Genomic DNA, 26,076 nt, shown 5'->3' with positions numbered 1-26,076 from the left:
TAAAACAGAATTTCATTGCAAATCGTTCCTCCAAAATATCCTCGCATCCAGATTGCATTTTTGAAATTCACCAGCTGTGAGAATCAGGCTTTAGTAGGGAGTATTCCAATTGCTGCTGTAGCTGTTCATTTGAACCTGAAATCATAAAAATTTGTCAGTCATCTCAGAAGATGTATAGCAATAACATACTATTTTCAAAAGTCTACGACAATTTCAAATGCCTGTACAAAAAAAGTCTGGCACTTTGTAGATGAAAATGTCTTACACATAAAAAAAATTTTTTTTCAATAATAGTTGGTTTATGTGATAATATAATTGTTATAATGTTTTTTTTTTTTTTTTTTTTTTTTTTTACACAGTGATCACCACTTATCAAGGCCCGGAAGCCACTCAGGGATAAGGGTTATTGCAAGTACATTACGTTAGTGAGGAGATTTGCTGATATATTTATTACTTAAGGGGGCGGTTCATTAGGAATTTGTTAACATTGGACTTGAAGACAACCAAGTTGTAGTCTGGAGGGAAGCAGGCAGACGGAACAGAGTTCCACAGGCGTGCAGTTCTAAGAAAGAAGGCTTGTTCATGGAACCTGCGTTTTGATTTAGGCACAGATATAGAGTGGGGGAAATTTTTCACAGTCGATTCAGCTAGACGGGTGTTTTTCGTGAAAGATTGGCGAGGGGGGACCAGAGATTGGAGTTCAGACGAGCATCTGCCATGGAAATAACGATAAAACAAGGACAGGCTCGCAACGTCTCTTCTGTGGGAGAGAGGTTGCAGGGTAGAGAAAAGGGCATCCCCCACTAAGCCACGAAGTCTATTTTGTACTCTGTCAAGGCAGGATAGGCTGTTTTTAGCAGCTCCTGCCCAGATATGGCAACAGTATTCCATCCTTGGACGTACTTGGCTTTTATTTAGATAGAGAATTGCATCCGTAGTGAGATATCTTCTGGAGCGGTAGAAGGATCCCACCATCTTTCCAGCGACCTTGGCAACAGACTTGATGTACGTGTTCCATTTCAGATCAGGAGTAAAGGTCAAACCCAGAAGCTTGTCAAAGCACGGGGCCTCACCCAGACGAGAGCCATCCATCACAATTGATGCCAGATGGGGATCAGAGCGTTGATGATGTAAGGATAGGAGTTTGGTTTTGGATGCATTAAAGGTAACCAGCCACATCTTCCCCCACTGAACCACGCGCTCGAGATCAGAGGAGAGAGAATCAGAGAGAACTTTGTCATTTACAGCCTTTGATGTGTTGCTGTAGATGGTCGTGTCATCAGCATAGATGTCAACGAATGATTTAAGTATGTGTTTAGGGAGGTCATTGATGTAGATCAGGAAGAGAGTTGGGCCCAGGATTGACCCCTGAGGGACTCCAGCATTTATATTGCAGGCCTCCGATTTTTGTCCATCTACCACTACTCTTATGAGCCTATCGGAGAGAAATGATTTAATGATTGAGAAAACATTTCCAGTTATACCGTTGCTGGAAATTTTGTTTGAATATTTTTGAGATGAGGATTGATAATTATTTTTGTATTTCGATTGTTTGGACTATTGTTTTCATCTTGGTGTTTTTTCACAACGTTTTGGCCGATGTAACATCCAACTGTCTTCAGATGCATTCACACTGAATGTCATTGGTGAATAGTGAAAAAAAAATATTCAAACATCATATCAAAACTATGTACGGCACAATCACGTTGACACACCGGTTCTCGCCAGATCATCGAAGTTAAGCAATGTTGAGCCTGGCCAGTACCAGATGGGGAACCATTTGGGAAGGCTAGGTGCTGTATGTACCTTCTGGGAAGGTTGGGCGTGGGGCCAGCACCCTCGCCCTGTAAAAGAACTCCTCGCTACAAAAGCATCTACAAAAAGTTGTAGATGGCCTATGCCTCTCCAGGGGCTCAAGGGCTATGGATGGATATCAAAACTAGGGAATGAATCAGGATTTATTAATAAAAGAAATAGACTTGACGCTGTTTGTGTTTTGAATTTCTAACGACTATGTTCGTTGGGAAATAAAAATAATAAAACATTTTTCACCAATAACATCCAGTGTGAATGCACCTGAAGAAGGTCGGAGATAAGATCGGCCAAAACGTTGTGGAAAAAAAAAAACAAAAAAAACAACCAAGATGAGAATAATAGTCCAAACAATCGAAATAATATAAAATAAAAATAACGTAATTGTTTTTAATGAATCTTCAAAATTGAAACAATTAGTAAATGCTGCAGTATATTTTTGAAAACAAAAACTATTATTGTGCGACCATGATGAAAAAGGAGATCGTCGCAAGTTATCACATTGCTTTGCGGAAATAAATAGCGTCTTTGTATCAAGACTTTATCTCAAAGAAGAATTGAAAACAATTTTCATGAATATCAAGTAATTTCATACAATATGAAGTCATTACTGTAATTGATAATATCATATCTGATATAATTGATAATATCATATCTGATATAATTGATAATATCATATCTGATATAATTCAAACTCAAAGCGGAAATGCTCGATTTATTTCAGTGCAATTGTGATAACACCACATGCTACCCCGCTCATCTACCCCAATGTTGTGTCTCATGGATTTTTTCTTTCATCTAATCTTCTCGTTCTGGCCATGTCGTCATCTCCCATGCATTGGTGACTGGCTTGTAGCCCTGATGTTTTCACCTCGGTGTCCAAAATCCTTCAACTCGTTTCTTTGCAATCAAATTTGAGCAGGCATGAATTAATAAAAGCAAATAATAATATTTTGGACCAATCAGATGATTATCTGAATTTATTCGAAATGATATTTCTGGGAGTCATTTGGATGCTTTAAAAACCAGATTTTTCTTCAATTAACCTGTTCAGTAGAAGTTCCAAGACCAACGTCTCTCTGCGTCTCTCTATTGAGTCATGAGCCTGTTGTAATGCCTCAACTCACACAAACATTAGCGAACAGACAGACACACAACTCATTGACTCATTATCGTCTGCCAATCTGTATAAACTTACCCATTGAAATATTCCCAACCTTTCTCATTGAAATTTCCTTGTAATATGAACACAAATGCATATTGGCTCTTATTAATATTAATAAGTTTTCAATTACTGTGAACTGCCAAAGTGGGTCAAGAAAGACATTAAAAACAAACACAGGGGTCATCAGTGGGGAGTGATCTTGCACCGTGACAATGCAAGGCCTCACACAGCAACCAAAACGGTGCAGACTATCAACAAGCTGGACTGGGAACTGCTCCCTCATCCCGCTTACAACCTAGACCTTGTCACTTCGGACTTTCACCTGTTTGGCGCCTTGAAAGCGCTCACAAGAGGCACAAAGTCTAAAAGTGATGATGAAGTCAAAAGTGTTGTGAGCAACTGGCTTAGACATCAGTCCAAAGATTTTTGCACTGAGTGGATACGGAAGCTGGTACACAGATGGGAAAAGTGTGTGATTTTGCTGGGAGACTACGTTGAACAAAGTAAGCTTCTATCTGTATTAGAAATCCCTATACCGAAAAGTTCTGATGATATTGAATAATCCTTGTAGCTTAAAACAATGACTTTTTAGTCATGCATATTTTTTTTAATTCTCGGATATTTTCAAATAAATAAATTTAAATTGCCTTCAACTCCACAAAAATGTCTACAACCCAGAATTAACTGAATGTCAGGTTGGTTGCATTTACAGCACATCAGCCCTTTTCAGGTTATTTAATGCCGAATCCAGTGATTTAAGAAAAAAAATTTTGATAGAATATATATTTTTTTCAAGTCGGTTTCTATTTAACCCATAGTTGGGACCCTAATAGGTACTACCACTCTGGTCAGAGTGGACTTGGGAGCAATGGCAATTAAAGGGGTGGCTCCACACTCCCCAAAGCCCGCAAGCTGGGGCCTCATCATCGGATATAGTTTAAGGTCATATCCAGGACCATAGCTGAATGTCAATACATTTATATAGAAATCAACGTCTTATATCTACTTCACAATATTTGAAAATATTTATAATATAAATCTCACCTGTCTGTTTAAATGTATGTATGTATGTATGTATGTATGTATGCCCAAACTTTCGACAGAGGCGACGGATTTTCATGAGATCGGTATCGTTTAGAACGGACGACAAATATAGAAAAATTGGCTAAAAATATTAATTCCTTCACCCTCAACAGGGCACTTTTTCGCCAATATTTTCGAAAGCCACCCCCTCTTTTCGATTGACTAGCCTTAATTAAAACATTCATCACTTCCGGTTTGGCGATGGGCGCAACAGCAAAGACGTCACGATTTTTTTTTTCTCACATTCTTTTCCTCCTTTGCGGTATGGGTTTGAACCAGCCTACCTACTATCACTTTTTTTTTTTTTTGCTCAACAAACACCTCCAAACACCCAGGCAACGCCAGTATTTAAATATCTTCTCGACATCATTATATCGAGTTTACTTGAAAAGGAGAAAAACCAATTTAACATAGAGACAATTTTCATGACAGAAAGAATGAGTATTCACGTAGATAAAAAGCTGTTCGAGACTCATCAGGTTGAATCTTTAATTTTCAAACCCTCACGTGACCAAGCAAATTATAATTCGGGGGTAGACAGTTAAAGTTAACTAAAAAAAAAAAAGATTGTGTGAATATTTCAAATGTGATTCAATAAAAAATTGAATCCATTAAAAATGAATTTTACTCGCATTTTATTTTTACTGAGGGTTTTGTAAAAATATAAATAAAATTAAAATAATGACCATTTTAAACAATCAATTTTGAAATTATTAACCATTTGTAATTATTTAAATGGCACATAGATCAAGAATTAAATTTTGCTGTTGATCAAAATATCTGTTACTTGTCCAGAATTTCCCATTCTAAAAAAAAAAAGAAAAAATTGTATGATGTACGTATCCATGGGCGAAAGAAAATATCATATTCCAAAAATCTCGGAAATTGATTAAGTAGTTTTATTTTTAAATAAGAAAATCAGATTTTATAGCTGAAGGATGAGCCACAATCTCACAACGCCATTTTGAAAACAGTCTGAAGGTAGGTTAATCTAAATAATTAAAACTTGCGAGATTTTAGAAAGCCGTTCTTAACATTGGTTGGGGCATTTCGAAAACTCAAAATTGCTTTAAAATTATTTTCTTTATAAAATTAATACTATTTGATTCATTTATGTGATTTTTTTGTGTAAAATAATTTTCCAACTACAGGTAAGTACATCATATATATATATTTCTTATTTTTATTTATTCTTAATTTAATTTTATTTATTATTTCCCACATTCTCTTTATTAAAAGAAGTCAATTTATTTATTTATTATCCCTAAAGATTGTAAAATTTGATTTTCTTTAAAAAAAAAAACAAAAAAAAATACTTGATAAATAAAATATTCGATGGTCTGCATGTACTGCCCTTGTTGACCCATATTTTCGCCAGGGGGCGTTAGTGACGTTATATCTCAAACAAGATGGCGCGTGCCAAATCTCCGATTAAACCTCCGATAATTTTTGATTTTCTTAAATAAAAAAAAAACTACTTGATCGATTTACGTAATTTTTGGAATATGACATCTTCATGCAGTGACAAGTACGTACATTATAAAGATTTTTTTTCAGATTTTTATTGTATAAAAGATTTATTGTGGCCCATTTATAGACTTGCACCAAAGTTGTGCATATATATATATATATATATATATATATATATATATATATATATATATATATATTGTCATCCACATACGGTACTGTTCCACTGTATCACAACTCACCAGTGCGGCTTGACATACATCACGTTTTTTTTCTAAATTGTAAGTCTAGAAATATTGCGCTATAATTTTACTAAAGGAACTTTAAACGAGAGCCGCCTTTTTAAAGAAGGAAACTCCAACAAAATATCTTTAGTGTCCGTAAAGAAGATAGAAAAAAACAGAATACGTGACCAATTCCTTGGTGTAATTCCTTAAATCCGTACGATTCAAAGAAATTCGAGTGATCTCTCTCGACCATTGGACTTGAGATGACTGCTGTGTGTGCGCTGCGTGCGTTGTTGAACTATGGGGTTGGGGTGTCAAGTTATATCGGTCGTTTACTCGTCTGCTGATATAAATTTTCCCCCTTTTTATTTATCTGATCGTACGAATATATAAACTTTGAAAGCATGTTTGATTTACGATATCTGTTAAACAGCTGAGCATCGCCGGAGGGCAAGAAACATGCTAGCCTTTCAAGGATACAGGCTTCATTTCTTAGCATTTATCGTTGTGGTAAGTTTTTTTTTTTTTTTTTTTTTTTTCGGTTTTAAATAATTTCATATTTATTATTAGTTGCGGATTTCATCTTAAGATATACTGGACTTTATGCATCTGCGATTTGTTTTTATTAATTAAGATAGTTTCCCGAGAGTTGTTTATATATCAGCCTCGTGACTCTCACTTTCCTTATTTCGTCCTTTAGTCCTTATATTCCATGAGCAATCTTTCTTATAAAAAGGGAGGAATTGTTTTTTTTTTCTGGGTCAGAATCTATTCTATCTCACACTTATTATTTGCTCGTTTTTGATCTTAAAGTACTATTTTTAGCTCCTTGCATCAAGTGGCTTCATGCCTTGTTTGGAGCGATGTCTCCCTCTCTCTTTCTCCCTCCCTTCTGTCTGTCTCTCTGTCTCTCTGTCACTCTCTCTCTCTCTCTCTCTCTCTCTCTCTCTCTCTCTCTATATATATATATATATATATATATATATATATATATATATATATATATATATACGTATTTCAGCACGGCGTTGCCCGGGTATTTGGAGGTGTATGTTGAGCAAAAAAAAATCAAAACACCCCCCTCCCCCAAAAAATGGTCAATTTTTTTAACTTTCACCTCTATTATGACCTCTTAAGATTTATTATTTTGGGATCAAATCAAGTTATTAAGTTAGAACCATGTCCAAGGAACCTATATCTAAAATTTCAAGTGTTTAGATCCAAAATTGTCGGAGGAGTTTGGTAGAGTTCTCAAAGGTCAGATCGTTGAACTTTGACTCCTTAACAGCCAAATTCCTGTCCGAAAATGGATTACAAAGATTTTCCCAAATCTCAGTACCATGTATTTAAAATTTCGAGTCTGTAGACTTAAAATTGACAGAGTTATTGCGTTGGAAAATGTACACAGACACACACAGACATTTTCAATTTTATATATATATATATAATATATATATATATATATATATATTTATATAATTCTTTTGTGTATTGACGTTCATATTAAAAGCCCTTTTTTATATTTATTTAAACAGAAAATACAACTTTGTTATATATCTATGGTGGAATTGCATTCATCTGCAAAAGATCTAACTAATTTGCATATCTTTTAAACATTCATCTTAATTAATTCCCTATTAGGTTTTTTTCCGTTTCCTTATGGGATTATCTTCTTTAGTTAACTGCTACGTGTAATTATATTCATGCAGATATTCTACATGATTTATACTTGCATAATATTTGCGTAAAATGGTTAGAGTAAACACAAACCTATATATATATATATATATATATATATATATATATATATATATATATACTAGCATGGATGCCCGGCGTTGCTCGGGTGTTTGGAGGTGTATGCTGAGCAAAAAAAAAAAAAGAAAAAAAAAAGAAAACGTTCAATTTTTTTAACTTTGATCCCTATTATGACACGTTAACATTTATTGTTTTGGGCTCAAATCATGTTATTAAGTTAGATCCATGTCCAAAGAATCTAGATCTTAAATTTCAATTGTTTATAGCCAAAATTGTCGGAGGAGTTTGGCAGTGTTCTCAAAGGTTAAATCGTTGGACGTTGACCCCTTAATCGCCAAATTTCTGTCCGAAAATGAATTACAAAGATTTTCCCAAATCTCAGTACCCTGTATATCAAATTTCGAGTCTGTATACTTAAAATTGACAGAGTTATTGCGTAGGGAAATGTACATAGACAGACAGACACACAGACACGCTCACTTTTATATATATACTAGCATGGGCGCCCGGCGTTGTCCGGGTGTTTGGATGTGTATGTTGAACAAAAAAAAAAAAAAGTGGTAGTAGGAAGGCAGGCTCGAACCCGTACTGCAAAGGAGGAAAAGAACGGTAAAACCTAACGTTTATGCTGTTACGACCACCGCCAAATCGGAAGCGATATTTTTTAAAATTAAGGCTAGACAATCTAAAGGAGAGGATAACTTTAAAAAATATTGGCGAAAACAGTGCCCTCCCCCCCCTATAGAAAAGTGCCTAGTTGAAGGGGAAGATATTAATGTTTTTAGCCAATTTTTCGATATTTGTCTCATGAAAGGTCGAACTTTAAAACGATACTGATCTTGGTAAAATCCGTCGCCTCTATTGAAAGTTTAAGGCAGACATGCAAACATACATACATACATACATACATACATACATACATACATACATTTATATATTGGTAACTAAAGATTTTCGACCCCAACTGATGAAAAAGCTTGCCCTATCTCTGAATACACTTTATGTAAAATTTCAAATATTTAGACCAGAATTTGTCTGAGTAATTTGGAAGAGACCGCAGAGGTCAATTTTTTAAAAACTTTAACCCCTATTATGACCGCTTAAAATTTATTGTTTTGGGCTCAAATCAAGTTATTAAGTTAGATCCATGTCCAAGGAACCTATATCTAAAATTTCAAGTGCGTAGACCTAAAATTGTCGGAGGAGTTTAGTAGAGTTCTCAAAGGTCAAATCATTGAACTTTGACCCCTTAACAGACAAATTTCTGGCCAAAAACCGATCATATCGATTTTCCCACATCTCAGTACCCTGTATATCAAATTTCGAGCCTGTAGACTAAAAATTGATAGAATTATTGCATAGGGAAATGTACACAGACACACAGACACACAGATACACAGATACGTTATATATATATATATATATATATATATATATATATATATATATATATATATATATATACATACTCGTTTCAGGGTGTGTCAGATGAATTTTCCGAACAGAATAGTGACACCACTTTTATATTCACTACAAGATTTAAATCAATGTATAATGCCACTAAATATTATGTCTAGAATCCTTATTCCAAATTTGATCAAAAGCCATTGCATAATTTTATTTCTAGAAAATATCGAAAGCTTAAACGGTCTTAAAAAAATTGAAATTCGGGGAATCTTGTTTAATTTGGTGTCTAATGAGTACGCATGAAACTTAATGTAAATCTGAAATAATTGAATTTCAAACAGGAAGTTGTGTCTATATTATGTTATCTGAAAATTCTTTTACATACAAAAAAAAAAAAAAATTGAAATTTGGTGAATTTAGATATTGTTAACATTTAAAAAATATCGAAAGTATTTGAATTTTCATGAACACTTCTCTTTTTGCGTAAAACTAAATTAACCTAAACGTAGTCCACATGTGTGCCCTTTAAGCATAGAAGCAATGTGTTAAAATTCGCAATGATCGGTTAATTAGTTTAGGAGTGATGTACGTGCAAATATATAAACATATACGAATACTTAATTTGATATAAATTAAAGAATGGTACAATTTTAAAATCAAATCAAATAATTGTTTCTATTTTAAAAATTCATACATATACGATGCTTTCTGAGACGTGAACATTTCTCTATTCAAACACGAGCTACTAATCACAGTGCATCGCTCAGACTTGTTGTTACCTTATTGGACAGTTTTTTTATCTTAAGGGGACTCTTCCTACCCAATCCCTGGGGTTAATATCAACAAAATGAGGAAAAGAAAAAAATCTTACTCCGAAGACGAAGTTTTTACATTTTGGAAGTCTCGACTCAGTAAATAAATAATAATGAAGAAATTTAAGATGATACCAATATTAGTAGGAGCACTAGGAACAATACCAAAAAACTTCGAAAAAAGAATGAGAGAGATTGGAATCAGAGAGATGGCTGAGAAAATACAACGGATAACAATAACTGAAAACAGCTGAAATATTAAGGAAAACCCTTGAATGCGGAGACTAATACACATGAGTCACAGAACAAGAAACACCAACACCACATGGAAGTAAGAAAACTGAAAGTATAATTGCAAGTTAACATCCTTATCCACTCACATAAAAAGGCGGGGATTGGCATAAACAGGCACCATACCAAAGAGTTGAAGAGGGCCGTGAAGGATAGAAAAACCGGGGAAAAGAAAGCACTAGCCAGACCTCCGCTGGATGAGTGCGAAAAGAACTGGGACCTTGGGGAGGCTTATTGTCACCCAAATCCAGCGAAAACCAATGGTCGCTGCCAACGAGAGATCAATTGTAAACGGCTGTTGCGATAACGTGATACTCTGCGTGAAAACTCCTAGTGAGTGGTGAAAACAACAACAATAATAATAATAATAATAATAATAATAACAACAACAATAACAACAATAACAATAACAATAATAATAACAATAATAACAATAATAATAATAACAACAATAACAATAATAATAATAATAATAACAATAATAACAATAATAATAATAACAACAATAATAACAATAATAATAATAACAATAATAATAATAATATTAATAATAATAACAATAATAACAATAATAATAATAACAATAATAATAATAACAATAATAACAATAATAATAATAACAATAATAATAATAATAACAATAATAATAACAATAATAACAATAATAATAATAATAATAACAATAATAACAATAATAATAACAATAATAACAACAATAATAATAATAACAACAATAACAATAATAATAATAATGATAATAATAATAATAACAACAATAATAATAATAATAACAATAATAATAATAATAATAATAATAACAATAATAATAATAATAATAATAATAATAACAATAATAATAACAATAATAACAATAATAATAATAATAATAATAACAATAATAATAATAACAATAATAACAATAATAATAATAATAACAACAATAATGATAATAATAATAATAATAATAATAATAATAATAATAATAATAATAATAATAATAATAAATAATAATAAAAGATTTTATTCATTTAAAATTGCCCACTTTTTGGTTTTCAATTTTTACTTAAAATATTTAACAAATAATAATTATAGTTTAAAGTTGCGCATTATGCAATACTAATGTGCAGCCTATGTCAGGAGTGAGAAAAAAAATTATGCTTCGCTAGTGTTCCTACTCCTGAATTTTCGAGTACATCACTAAACTAATCACGTAAATTCATAGAATTACGTCAGTAATTTTTCATATAAGTTCTTTTTGTCATTTCCGATGACCTAAAGGGAAAAACCTCATAGTTGACTATTCTTACCGAATTTATTTCATACGCCGCGATAAGTTTGAGTTGATCACCTGACTTGTTATTTTTTGCTTAAACGTTTTCCCTCACTATTTTAAATGGTTTCGTCCGAGGGCTAGAAAAAAGCACGTATTTTATTCGCAAACTCTTTCAACGCCTCAATTGTCCCATAACGACAGTCTCTAAAGTTTTCCTTGGGCTTAGGGAATACCTAAAAGTCACAGGGAGCAAAGTCTGAACTATAGGGAGGACGAGGAAATATCTTGATGCATATCTTGGTCAAATAGTCTGATCTTTCTTTGTGAACTTCTTTGGGGACAAAGTTTGTCCCAAGGGTGCTCACACTGACATCATACTGCGCACTTATTGTCTCTATAGACACACGACGGTTCTTATTCATGAAATTCTTTATTTGGTCAATCAACTCTGGTGTTCTGACTTCTTTACCTCTCCCACACCTCTCATTACCTCTCACAGACTCTCTGCCTTCCTTGAATCTCTTATACCACTCAAAAATTGATGCTCGATTCATGCAAGATGGCACAAAAGCAGTCTGAAGCATTCCATACGTTTCTGTTGCATTTTTTCCAAGTTTAAAACAGAATTTTATTACATATCGTTCTTATGAAGTGTCGTCATGTCTAGATTGCATTTTTGAAATTTATCAACTTTAGTAGGGTGTATTCCAATTCCTGCTGTAACTGTTGAGTTTAAACCTGAAATCATAAAAATTGGCCAGTCATCTTATAAGATGTATAGCAATAAAATACTGAATTTTCAAGAGTCTATAACAATTTTAAATGCCTGTGTAAAAACGCCTGGAATGAAGACATCTCGTATATCATCATCATCATCATGATCTCTCATGAATCCGAAGATTCTAATGTTGGCATTGATTTCCCCGATATTTCTGTAGTCAGAATTCTTTCGAGAAAGACATCGAGTACTTACAGGAGAAATCACATGAAGGTTGCCAACATTCTGAGTGAAAGTGATTTTTGTGGAACGAACGATTCGAACTTGAGACTCCTAAGTCATCAGTCCGGATCGTTAACCACTTAACCACCGTCACCATTTAATACATATGAAGAAAGAAAAGGTAGACTCTGGATTTAAGACCATTTTTTTTTTTGATGACGTAGGTTTTAGTGTGTCAAATTAAGTTTTCAATTTGGTATCGTTCTGCTACCAGAACTCTTGCTATCGTTTGGTCACAAACTTCTGCGCCTTTTTCGTTATAAGAAATCCCAAAATAAAATTAAAAAAAAAAAACTGAATTTCCATTAAAAAGTAGTTAATATTTACTTTTTATGTCAATTTCAATTAAAAGCAATTTTCTCTATTTAACTGTCATGCCGCAATTAGTTAAATATTATTTACTTTTTATGTCAATTTCAATTAAAAGTAATTTTCTCTATTTAACTGTCATGTCGCAATTAGTTAAATATTATTGCATTATTAAATAAAGGTTTATCGAAAAAAGCCGCTTCGCCATATTTGGAACACGTGACGTAAAAGCAAGAGAATAACTCATAGTTTGGAATTGGCTTAAGTAGTTTTATTTTTAAATAAGAACATCAAACTTTTTGAGTAAGAGAGCAGCAATTGTCTTGCGTCGCTATCTTGAATATAATCCCAGGAAACAAAGAAGATAACTCAGCAATAATTAACAATTGCGAGATTTTTGTTGTAATGTCTATGAATTCCCATTAATCGCTTAAAAATTATTTTCTTTATAAAACTACTTGATCGTGTTAGGTAATCGCCGGGCAACGTCGAGTAAAAAGCATTTATTCAGTTATCTATCTATCTATCTATCTATCTATCTATCTATCTATCTATCTATCTAACGGAGTAAATAACAGAGATTGAATCATGGAAAACAATAAGTTGAGCAATCATACAGATGCAGAAAGGGTCAAAAGTTATGTTGTGACATGTATCAAACTTGGTTGACCGGTCAGTTTGCACCGGAAGTATCCGAATGGAGACCGGACATGATGTGTCAGGTGTTCCGATTTGAATAAGCTAAGTTTAGTTGAGTTGGGTTCGAGAAGTCAAGGAAATAAGATGAATTAACCAGGTATCTCCATAAGGGGGCGACGGTCTCCAAATGGATGCAGAGAAACGCCACAAGTTCGAGATCGTCGATTTCAATCCATACTGTGGAAGACGACATGCCTGGGTGTGAAATAAACTAATATATAAAAACTAATATTTAAAAACACACATCGTCTTGTGTATCGTGCATGCGTGCTTGTTATAACAGAACCCAGCTCCGCAAGACGTTGGCGAATCCCCCAGGCAGTGAACAAATGGCAAAAGGACACGCAGCAACAGGTATGTCGTTATAAATATACTGTGAATACACACACGCACCCACGAACACTAGACGAGTCACAGGCCGTTAAAATAGACATTAAGGAGCACGAGGACAATAGTCCGTTAAATAACCAGAAGATAACACCAGTTAGAAAAACACACAGTTCGATAAGATAAAAAACAAAATACATAACAATCGATTTATGTGATTTTTGGAATGTGATATTTTCATTTCCTCACTAGTACATACACTATTCACATTTTTCTTTCTTTTGTTTTTATTAAAATGAAACTTTCGAAACAGTAGCAGAAAGTCACTATGAAGCGAGCAGAGAACAATACTACGGTATTAATATATATATACTAAATTGATTTTATATTTTCTCCTGTATAATAAGTTCATTCTAATTTTTTAAGAAACTGTTCACCTCTGGAAATTAATCACTTGCCCATTTTCTCTGGTCTTTTTAGTGTTTTTTTTTTATGTTTCAACACTAAACGCGCAGATTGAATCGACGCAACTGAAAGGCTGAATGGACGTATCTCAAGATAATTTGCCAATGAAACAAAGCTCAATCAACAAGAATTTCATTTCGTCAGAAATATGAAACTCGATCTTTTGTTAAAAAAAAACAATGAGTTGTCATGTTTTCAGGTTTACTAATATCAAATGTAAATAATATTTTTTTTTAAACGATCTTTTTGATAAGATATGCAAAACACGACCCTCGCAGTTGGCTTCGTTAGACTTGTTCATTCTTACGTCATCGGGTGATTTACGATCAAAAATAAATAAATACATAAATAAACGTAAACGTCTCATCGGAGAAGCTCTACTAGTTTGTCAAGAACTCAGAATTGAGGGCTTTACTAGTTATGCCCCAAAATTCAATACATGCTTCACTTGTTTTAAGAAAAACAAGTGAAGCATGCATGGTCCCCCGTCAGTGCCCATTGAACGAGGCATAAAAAATGACTAAGTTCAGCATCAGGTGCATCAGAATTTTTGTAGGAATTATTGACACCCCTAACACGAAATAGCGAATAAACTGATTCTCTCTCCTCTGATCTCGAACGAGTGGTTCAGTGGGGGAAGACGTGGCTGGTTACCTTTAATGCATCTAAAACCAAACTCCTATCTTTACATCATCAACGCTCTGATCCCCATCTGGCATCAATTGAAATGGATGGCTCTCGTTTAGGAGAAGTCCCATGTTTTGACAAGTTTCTGGGCTTGACCTTCACTTCTGATCTGAAATGAAACACGTACATCAAGTCTGTTGCCAAGGTCGCTGGAAAAATCGTGGGATCCTTCTACCGCTCCAGAAGATATCTCACTACTGATGCAATTCTCTAACTATATAAAAGCCAAGTACGCCCAAGGATGGAATACTGCTGCCATATCTGGGCATGAGCTGCTAAAAACAACCTATCCAACCTTAACAGAGTACAAAATAGACTTCGTAGCTTAGTGGGGGATGCACTTTTCTCTTCCCTGCAATCTCTATCCCACAGAAGAGACGTTGCGAGCCTATCTTTGTTTTATCGTTATTTCCATGGCAGGTGCTCGTCTGAACTTCAACTTCTGGTCCCCAATCGCCAATCTTTTACGAAAAACACCCGTCTAGCTAAATCCACTGTCAAAAACTTTCCCCACTCTTTATCTGTGCCTAAATCAAAACGTAGATTCCATGAACAAAGCTTCTTTCTTAGAACTGCACGCCCGTGGAACTCTGTTTCGTCTGCCTGCTTCCCTCCTGACTACAACTTGGATGTCTTCAATTATTCAATATTTTCACGAAGTTTCTGACACACCTAGTTCAGCATTATATAGAAATCAGTTAATTACAACTTTTCAGAAAGTTTTATAAAAATCCAAAGCATCATTTTTTTTTTTAAATAAGCACAAAAGTGTCAATTTTAGCCATTTTAGGTGTAGCTATTGAGAAAAGTACGAACGGACAAGAATGAATTTACAGGTCCATTCTCCTTTTGTTGGGGTACCAATAAAGTGGTTATATTCAAAAATTTAGTACGCAATGTTAAGACGCCGGAAGTGGACTTGGTTTAGCTAAATATGGAATAGAAGCCAATAGCATGAAACAAAAAAACACAAGAAGTGTTAATAAAAAGAAAGTTCATACATTATTTACGACAAAGTTCCATTTATTCATTTAAAGAATATTCATCAAATGCTATGCCTAGTGTTAAATTTTCACAGAAATCGGGGGTATCTGAATTTCGACAAAAGGTTTCTACTTCTTTTTGTCCCATTTCATAACTAAATATAGCCCATATTACGACCCCTTTACGCCTAGCAACCGTGTTCCCAAATTGATAATGATCGGTTAATTAGTTAAGGAATGAATCTTGTAATATAAATCTATATTTCTATTTGTTTGTCTATCTATTCGTCTAATTTTTTCTCAGAAACGATTTGGCTGAACATTTGTATGAAGCTTTGTTATGATAAAGTGCAGCGAACTAAGTATTATAATATCAGTTCGATAAACAGTTAAGGATTAATAGGAATTAACATGGATTACTATATAATGCAAAAATGAGTACAAATTTAACCATATTAAACAATCTATTTGGCATCAAGCATTCATTTTCTAAGTCAATGGGCTATAACTTTCCCATTTTTAACGGGTCAAAAAGTGTAGTATATTAAGTAAGATGATTGATAATTTATAATTAAAATAAAAAAATAAAAATAGATTTCATAAGAAAGAACAAACAAAATCAATAAATTGTACGATCGTTTCGGAAACGATGTTTTTATTGTGATAGACATTGAGTCTTGGGCAATAATTTTATCATATAGTTTTTGAAAACAAGGTCTCTTCATCAGCAAAAATATTGGGTGGTGGGTGTTTAACTAAAGACACAAAAATATACCTACCATTTTTAAGTAAGGCAGATGTATTTTGCAATGGTTCGCCTTTCTAAAATTTTAGAAACGATCGTACAATTTATTGATTTTGTTTGTTCTTCCTTATGAAATCGATTTTTAATTTTTAATTTTAATTATAAATTATCAATCATTTTACTCAATATTAAAATAGCTCTAGGATATATATGCCTATCGAGCTTATTATATATCTACATTACAACGAGCACTGTTTTTTCTTTTCTTTTATTTTAATTGTATTAATGCATTTACTAATACATTAAAATATACTCTGCTCTTTAGACTCTTGTTCTAATCCCCAAACTATATATATATATATATATATATATATATATATATATATATATATATATATATATATATATATATATATATATTAGTATACTTGGTCAGCATTTTCCCCTTTATGCACGCTTCATAGAAGAGCAGAAACAACTCTTGTTTGTTTTTGTTACAATCCATTTTTTCTTTTTGACGGGCTAGTTTCACTCGCCTGAGGATGACCTATGGAGGTTGAAAACGTTTGCGGATACGGCAAATTTCTTTTTTACATTTGAACAGAATGCTCGGAAACTAGCCCGTCAAAAAGAAAAAATGGATTGTAAGTGAAAACAAATAAGAGTTGTCTCTGCTCTTCAATGAAACGTGCACACACACACACACACACACACACACACACACACACACACACACACACACACACACACACACACATATATATGAGTAGAGAAAGAGATGATCAAATTTTTGTACCATTAAGGCACACTGTTAAACAAGTTCTCTTTTGCTTTATTGTCATAGTACTATATTAGCTGAACCCGTGGAAATTCCACAGCAGTTGAAATTTTTAAAACACATCATAAATAAAGAATAAAAAATAATATAAAATAAAATAAAACAAATAACGACGAATTGAAAACATTTACTTAGTAAATTCTTTCTAACCTATTTAAGCTAAACAGAATTAATTTAAAAAATTTGCATTTTTTTCAATGAATATTCAACGCACAACACATTTTTTTTTCTGAATAATTTTTATATAAATTATAAAGAAACAAATGTTAATTCACTTGCGCATTTTTTATTTTAAAAAAAGAATCTATAATTTAAAAATATGACTTTTTTAAATTATAAAATAAAACGGCCAATTTGAAGCCGTAAACAGACAGTCATGTTTTTTTTTTTTTTTTTTTTTTTTTGCTTTGAAAATTCTTGGAGAGGAAATAGTTTTAATGATTTTTAACTAATAAAGAGCGAGTATAAAGGGAGTTTCTCATTAGTTAATGTTTGCGGTGATGGTGGATATTTGTGACACCGGACGTCGGACAAGTAAATCAATATTTAGATTCTCCAAGTCTTGACTGTTTTTCTACATCTGAAACTAATTTGCATAATTTGTTACATATTTATTTTCTTTTCATTTTTCAGTTATGGATGTGCCCCGAGGAAATAATTTGCGGTGAGAAAATGTCTATTTCTTTTTTTCTTCTACTTTTGTGAACAATTTCTCCTACTATTTTTCCGTGCCTAAATCTAAACGCAAAGCTTCTTTATATAGACCTGTACCGTCCACCTGTGGAACTCTATACCGCGGGGCTGCTTTTCAGCTGACTGCAACATAGTCTTTTTCAAGTCCAATGTAAACAAGTTGTTGTTGAGCTGTCCTCTTAAATAATCAAATTTTACCCAATTTACACTGCTACCGATCATTACGCTGTTGTCTCAATGACCACCTTACATCTATTAACCTTTATCCTCGGGTCGTCTTCTGGCCTTGATAAGTGGTGGTTCCCATTAAAAACAACATATTGTCCCCATATAGTAATCGTATTTACTGATCTTATATGTCAGCATTGTATTATTCGAACTACTTATTCACACAACGTTTCAGCCGATGTAACCTTCGACTTTCTTCGTCTACAAGGACCCGTGGTCTAACGGATAAAGTACTAGGTAAAATTCAGTTTTTAGGGAAACTCTTCTACAGGTCAAAAGTTCGGTACTTATGCACTTTTGTTACCGTGCTGAAATGATAACGTTATTATTTAGAAGGCTATTCTTAGTATGGGTAGGTGAGAGTGTTTTGTAATTATTCTGTACTTTTACCTAATAATTTGATAGAACAAGATGTAAAACTTTCATTTAACTTGAAAATAATATTTAAAAATACAGCACGGTAACAAAAGTGCAGAAGCCCCGAAATTTCAATCCTCATTGCGAGCAGACGAGACTAAGAATACAATTTCAAATTACTTAAGACTTCTACCCGGAGATGACCGAGGGAACCGAGGGATTGCTGTGGATTAAATAAAGGGTTCTGTTCGAAATTTCGTGTAGATTTCCGGGTTTGACAGAAATATTCATGAGTTCGACAAAATACACCTGAAGAAGGTCAAAGGTTACATCGGCCGAAATGTTGTATGAATAACACTCAAGATGAGAACAATAGTCCGAAGAATCCAAATAATACGAATAATCAGAATAATTCAGAAAATTCTTAAATGTCTCCATCATACTAATTTTAACTGTGTACTTTTTAGTTCTTAAAAATGTTATTATTTTTCTTCGTCGCAAACAAGCTATATTGGCAATGAAGCTACTGTGCTAGGACGCATATTTATAGAGAGCAACCTTGGTTAGTAGTTGCATGTTCTGTTGTGGGGGGAGAGGTGTATATATTCTCCTGTATGTTCTCTATATAATGTGACGTGTATATTCTTGTGGGGTGTCTATATACTTATAACATGGTCGAGCTCGTCTGTCTTTGTATGATACAGTCATTTGTGTATGTGTGTTTGTGTGTGTTTGTGTGTGTGTGTGTGTGTGTGTGTGTGTGTGTGTGTGTGTGTGTGTGACATATAAGGAGATCTTAAGACACGTACCTTTTTCTCATTCTTGGTTGGTGTCCCCCACTGCGCGAAGATTCATGCCTGCTCCCAAAAACACGACTGGATTTGACTGTTTGGAGAAAGTCATTATTCCGGATTCCATCGTTCTCTGGGAAGCCTCGCATCGCTCAATCGATTCCGATCACTTTTTTCTTTTTTCGTTTTCTCAAGTCTTTGACTGGCTAACTATAGACTAACAGCCATTAATTAGACTAGAAACGTATGTGCGTACCTATTTATTTTAAGGTGTATGTATGAGGCGGTAATATTCCGTTAACCGTTTGTACTTAAAATACACCCTTTGACCTGTGGCGCCTGTCAATTTCTCAGTGAAATCGTTCGCCAATCAAGAGTTAACATGTTTGATTTATATCACTGGTAACCATTTTTGAGCCCTTTGCACTCAATTCGACACAAGCAAGTTGGGTTCAACTCGTACCGCGTTAATCGAGTTATTGGCACACAAAATGCCCAGCAAGATCTTTTTGCATGTTATATTTAAATTTCTACATAATGGTGCGGTCAAGGGGACAGAAAATAGAAAGGGGATTCTAAAGACAAACTGCCCGAAGTAAAAAGCCATAAGAGTAGAAAATGTCCTCTAAAGTGAATGGGATGATATTTTGCTGCTAATTGGTTGGTATTTCATCATTCATTCATTTCGTATGAAAATGGTTATTGTTGGCATTGGTTTCCCTGCTATCTTTCTAGTTACAATTATTTGTAGAAAGACATATAACAAAATCTGAGGGACCACGTGAAGGTTGCTAACACCCCTAAGTGAAAGTATTTCTATTGAACGAACGAATTTGGACATGGCACACTCAGATTATCAACCCGTGTCGTAAGTTACTTAGTCAGCGTCACTTCCCAGTCGCGGGTGGGACATAGCAAAGATTAAACAAAGACAAGATACATGCGCCCTCTATTCCAAAATTCGTATTAAACGACTTTTTTTTTTTACTTTGAATAAAATTATTACCTGCGTTCGATATAAAGGCAAAATTATGTGCAAAAATATTTTTTAATCTTTTTATATTAAAAATATGTGCGTGATGTTTTCTTATAAAAAAGAAAGCCACCCTAAACCTTCACGTTTTATTTACTCTAAAATAATCGTTTGCTCCTTTATTTAAGACACGGTTTGTCTTTAACTTAAAATGTCTTTCTTTTTTACAGGCAAATTTATGCGCAAAAATGTCGACCAACTGAGCCCGGATGAGATTCTTGAACTGCAAGTAGCTTTACGCAGTATGCAAGACGATGAAGGACCAACAGGTTACCAAGCCATATCTGCCTACCACGGAGAACCAGCTGATTGTAAAGCTGCTGATGGTTCAACCATTGTGTGCTGTCTGCATGGTATGCCTACCTTCCCGATGTGGCATAGGCTCTACATGGTGCAGTTCGAACAAGCAATGGCCGCCCACGGTTCAAAACTTGGTGTCCCTTATTGGGATTGGACCCGACCCATGACACATCTTCCAGAACTCGTACAACATCCACTGTTTATTGACCCAAGTGGTAAAAAGGCAAAGAAGAATGTCTTCTATTCTGGCGAGATAAAATTTGAAAATAAAGTCACGGCCAGGGCTGTTGACGATAGATTATATGAAGCTTCTCAAAAAGGACATCAGAATTTTCTTTTAGAAGGAGTGCTCAACGCTTTGGAATACGAAGATTTCTGTCATTTCGAAGTCCAGTTTGAGGTAGCCCATAACCCCATCCACTATTTGGTCGGAGGTCGTATAAAGCACTCTATGTCCAGTCTGGAGTATACATCTTATGACCCACTCTTCTTCTTGCATCATTCCAATGTTGAACGACAATTTGCTTTGTGGCAGGCCCTTCAAAAACACCGAGGTCTTTCACCGCAAGCCAATTGTGGATTGAACCTTTTCCATAAACCAATGGAACCGTTTGGTCGTGAGACAAATCCGGTCGCTCTCACCAAGGACAACGCCAAACCTAGCAACGTGTTCGCATACGATCATTTGGAATATGAATATGATGATTTGACTTTAAATGGAATGAGCATCGCAGAACTGGACAGTTTTCTGAAAGTCCGTCGAAGTCGTCCAAGAGCTTATGCCAACTTTAGATTGGGTGGCATCAAATCATCTGCGAATATCCAAATAATGTTGTGCATTCCTGCAAAAGACAAAAGGCACAGCGATAATTGCGATAACGAGGCAGGACAGTTCTTCATTCTGGGCGGTGCAAACGAAATGCCATGGAACTTTGGTTATGCTTATCTTCACGAAATAACCGACGCCGTCCGAGCTGTCGGCTTAGAATTTGACGGAGACTATTACGTAATGGTCAAGGTCACTGCAATAAACGGAACGTTTCTGGCAGACGACATCATTCCGAAACCTACAGTTTCTTATATTCCCCCGCATGGATTTCAAGACCGTAAGTATTATTCCGAAAGGAACGTTCTGCAAGAATAGTTTGGATGTCCATCGTCACAAAAAATACTACTCCAAGTTTTTCGTTCTTATCTGGTATTTCATTGTCGGGTCCGTACTAAATGGTATATTATTTTGTTATTCGAAATTCTTTGAGATGAGTAATTTATTTATTTATTTACTTACGGACCGTTATCCTCATCTTAATAGTTGTTTTTCACGACGTTTGGATTTATAAAACCAAAAAAATCCAACAGTGGCGCAGTGGATAGAGACGTTGAGTCTCTGCGGTTCCAGGTGAGTATTGTTTGAAGATAGCAGTTTCAATCCTACCCAACGCCGGCCAGAGGATTAGTTGGCCAAAACATGGTGAGACAACAATTATGGAAGGCAGTAATTACTGAGGATACAGTTAAGAGATTCAGTATTCCTAACCCATCGCAGTTAATCACCTGACGAAGGCCAGGGGAATAATTTACCGAAACATCGTGAAACAACAACTTATAAACATGAGAATAACAGTCTGCAAATATATATATAAATAATAAATATTATTTACAGTTAAATTTGTTATTTTATCGTAATAATACATAATCTATCACTGAACATATTTCATCATATTTAGATTTCTCTAAAGCAGCTTTTTACTAGCTTATATATATATATATATATATATATATATATATATATATATATATATATATATATATATATATATATCTGAAGTTATTGTTTTCCAGAGGTTAAGTAACCAATGAAGTTTAACGAGGTTAATACAAGAGTGCTCAATACCGAAGTAGAGCAGGGTATACTCTTTATTTGTTTATTTACGTAAGCAGTAATATGTTGCTACACAATTATGAGCATTGTTTCGGTCAGCTAATTAAAGGTCTTTAGTTACTGGTAGCTAGCTGACCGAAACATGCTCTTGACTGTGTAGCAACATATTTCTGCTTATGTAAAAAAACAAATAACGAGTATAGGTATTTAATTATTATAGTAAAAAATAATTATATATATATATAGTGACTCGCATAATGTTATTTTTTGTTATAACAACAGTTTATGTTCATTTTGTCTGTTATTTCGTAACATCTCGTAAAGTTGTTTTAGTTGTATGTGGAAGGAAAATTAAAAACTTATGGTTGAATTTATTTTTTTATAAACACCGTCCGCTTGGCAAGTTTTTAGTCCAAAAAGAGAGAAAAAAAACTCTTACATGAAGTCACATGGTTACACCAGCTTCCGCTTTGACCTTTCAGGTGCCAACCAAACTCACTCATCCAAACATGGCATTCGCTATGTAACGGTCAGCGAAAAACGTATTTTCACATAATTATCACGTTCTGTTTCTATTTAAATACACAAGAAAAATGTGTGACTTATATTGCTATAAGTCACCCATGTTCTAATGAAAATATAAACACAAGAATTTAATAGTCGATGTGTTTTATTTTAATTAAGATCGTTTTTTTTTTTTTTTTCTGGTGAATGTGTGTGATTTTTCTGGTTTTACAGTTTGTAAATAGTTGGCTAAACCAGCGCTGACCGTTTGTTATATAAACAATACGACATGAGTAATATACAAATGCTGAAAGAAGAGTAAACACTATTGATCAACATTTTCCTCATTCCTATTTATTTCAACGAGCAGATCTGTGTATTTTATCAAGTAAAGAAAAAGTGGCAATGATATTCTTAACGTTCCATCGGATGCTAAATTTAAATGTTACCATTTCAGTCACTTGTGTTGCTATCAAAACGGTTCAATATTATTTAGATGGTGTTTATTTGCTCCCCCACTGAGCAAATTAGGCACAAGGCCGTTTTTAAATAAATATTAAATCAATATTATTTAGATAATACAATATAGTCTTTCGTAATCATATATATATATATATATATATATATATATGTGTGTGTGTGTGTGTGTGTGTGTGTGTGTGTGTGGAGAGGGCTCCGGTAAGCCGTGGTGAATGCAACCTTTCTAGGAGAAGAAAATCTCTGATTAAAAAAAACAACAACATAAAGCGGGAGACCAGTACCTGCATTAAGCTGGTCTGCAGTTTAACTTGTTGCTGGCTATCTTGCTCTTGCTTGTTGCTGGATCTCAACATTTTGAACCGAGAGAGAGAGACTTAGCTGTCGTACAAAGCTAAGGCTCTGTAACATTATCTTTGTATAGATACTCCCTCAAGCATTTGTCTATTAAAATGGTCCTGTGGCGATAGAAATCATTTTTGGGCTCATGGACTTTAATTGTCTGAGGGAGTGGTACTCGTCTGACAAGATGTTGCAATCATCATCATATATATATATATATATATATATATATAAAAAAGAAGTATGTCAGAGTTCGTTTGGAGCATTGTTTATCGGATAAAAAGTGTGTTTGAAGGATTGTCAATGCAGGAATTATTCAGTCGCTGTAAATAGATAAATAAATAAATACAATTCAATAGTTTAAATAAATATTCATTTAGATGTAGATGGTAAATTCCTCAAATATTTTCAGATGCAACGTCCATTTTCAAAAGGTAGAAAATATATGATTTTCTTAAATCAGAAACGAGAGCATAAAGAGTGGACATATATTTTCTACCTCTTGAAAATGGATGTTGCATCTGAAAATATTTGAAGAATTTACCATCTACAATCAAGTAAAATAAATCAATATCTATTTTAACTATTGAATTGTATTTATTTATTTATCTATTTAAACAGTAAAATTCATCTAGGGTTTGTGGCCTAACGGTTAAGGCACCGGACTGTGGTAAACATGGTCTGAGGTTCGATCCCTAGAAACAGTTGAACTGTACTGACGAGATGTAACGAAAAAAAAAAAATATTAAAAATAATAAATAAATAAAAAAAATGTTATATACGTCCAAACAAATTAAAAATGGCGACTTTCTAAGTAAATAAAAAATGAGCTTCAAGGCGGCGCCAATATTAACCGTATGTATCGCTTGAAAAATAACAACAATAACAAATCTAATATATATATATATATATATATATATATCCTTTTAACCACTTTTTCCGTACAGAGTACAAGAACTCATTATGTTCATAAAAAATTTCCTATTGTTTTGCCCTGTACTAATATATATAAAGTTTATATAATACTAATATTATATGTACTAATATATATAAAGTTTATATAATACTAATATTATATGTACTAATATATATAAAGTTCACTATATATGTGTTTTAATTTTTCTTAGTACGTCCTAGTGCTCAGCTATACATGAAATATAAAAGGTCACTGGAAATAGTTTCCACTGGAAATAGTTTTCATTGGAAATAGTTTTCATTGGGAATAGTTTTCACTGGAAATAGTTTTCATTGGAAATAGTTTTCATTGGAAATAGTTTTCACTGGAAATAGTTTTCACTGGAAATAGTTTCGTTGCAATCCATCCCTTTAGTTAGTATCAGAAGGGACAGACTACAATGTTTATTAAAGAAACATGACGGTCCTTATCCATGAAATTCTTTATTTGGCCAATCAACTCTGGTGTTCTTACGTCTTTACTCCTCTCACACCTCTCATTATCCCTCACAGACTCCCTACCTTCCTTGAATCTCTTATGCCACTCAAAAAAAAAATGATGCTTGATTCATGCAATATGGTTCAAAAGTAGTTCGGAGCATTCCACATGTTTCTGTGGAATTTTTTCACGTTTAAAACAATTTTATTGCATATCGTTTTTCTAGTGTCTTTGCAGTTTTGAAATTCACCAGCTGTGACTTTATATATATATATATATATATATATATATATATATATATATATATATATATATATATATATATTAGTGTTGGGATGATAAATCAGAATTTTGGGGGGCATCAGAATTAGTATCGGAATCAGAAAAATCTGTGCCTATTTTCCGATGCCAAAAACGATTCTTTTAATCGTTTTTTTTTTATTTGATTATTTTAAAGTAAAATCTTCCACTTCTAATATTAATTTACACTAAAACTAAAGTGTATAGATCATCCCCCCCACTAACACACACAAATGCATTTTGATGTTTGAGAAAATATCTGCACATTTAACAGTAATCGAGAATGAATAACTACTCTATTGTTAAATATTCAAAGATTTATAAAGAATCGGAATCGGAAATTGTATCAAATTCGGAAATTTAGTACGGAATCGGTAATTGTATCGAAATCGGGAAAAATATTGGATCGTCCCATCACTCATATA

The 26,076-nt window shown here is 33.7% G+C and overlaps 1 protein-coding gene across 1 annotated transcript in view; it reads left to right on the top strand.

The window, feature by feature from the left end:
• Window positions 1–6,059: 6,059 nt before the first annotated feature.
• The window catches only part of LOC145254744 (hemocyanin G-type, units Oda to Odg-like), a 67,981-nt gene continuing 47,964 nt past the window's right edge, over window positions 6,060–26,076 (top strand). The window contains exons 1-3 of the mRNA XM_080113483.1: window positions 6,060–6,267; window positions 17,985–18,015; window positions 20,624–21,859. Of these exons, the coding sequence (XP_079969609.1) occupies window positions 6,217–6,267; window positions 17,985–18,015; window positions 20,624–21,859 (1,318 nt within the window). The 5' untranslated portion in view covers window positions 6,060–6,216. The remainder of the gene's footprint in view (window positions 6,268–17,984; window positions 18,016–20,623; window positions 21,860–26,076) is intronic.

This window comes from Euprymna scolopes, chromosome 30 (genome assembly GCF_053919585.1).
Source record: "Euprymna scolopes isolate OS-2025 chromosome 30, ASM5391958v1, whole genome shotgun sequence".
In the NCBI taxonomy this organism is placed as follows: domain Eukaryota; kingdom Metazoa; phylum Mollusca; class Cephalopoda; order Sepiida; family Sepiolidae; genus Euprymna; species Euprymna scolopes.
This window is presented reverse-complemented; position numbering and strand designations above follow the sequence as displayed.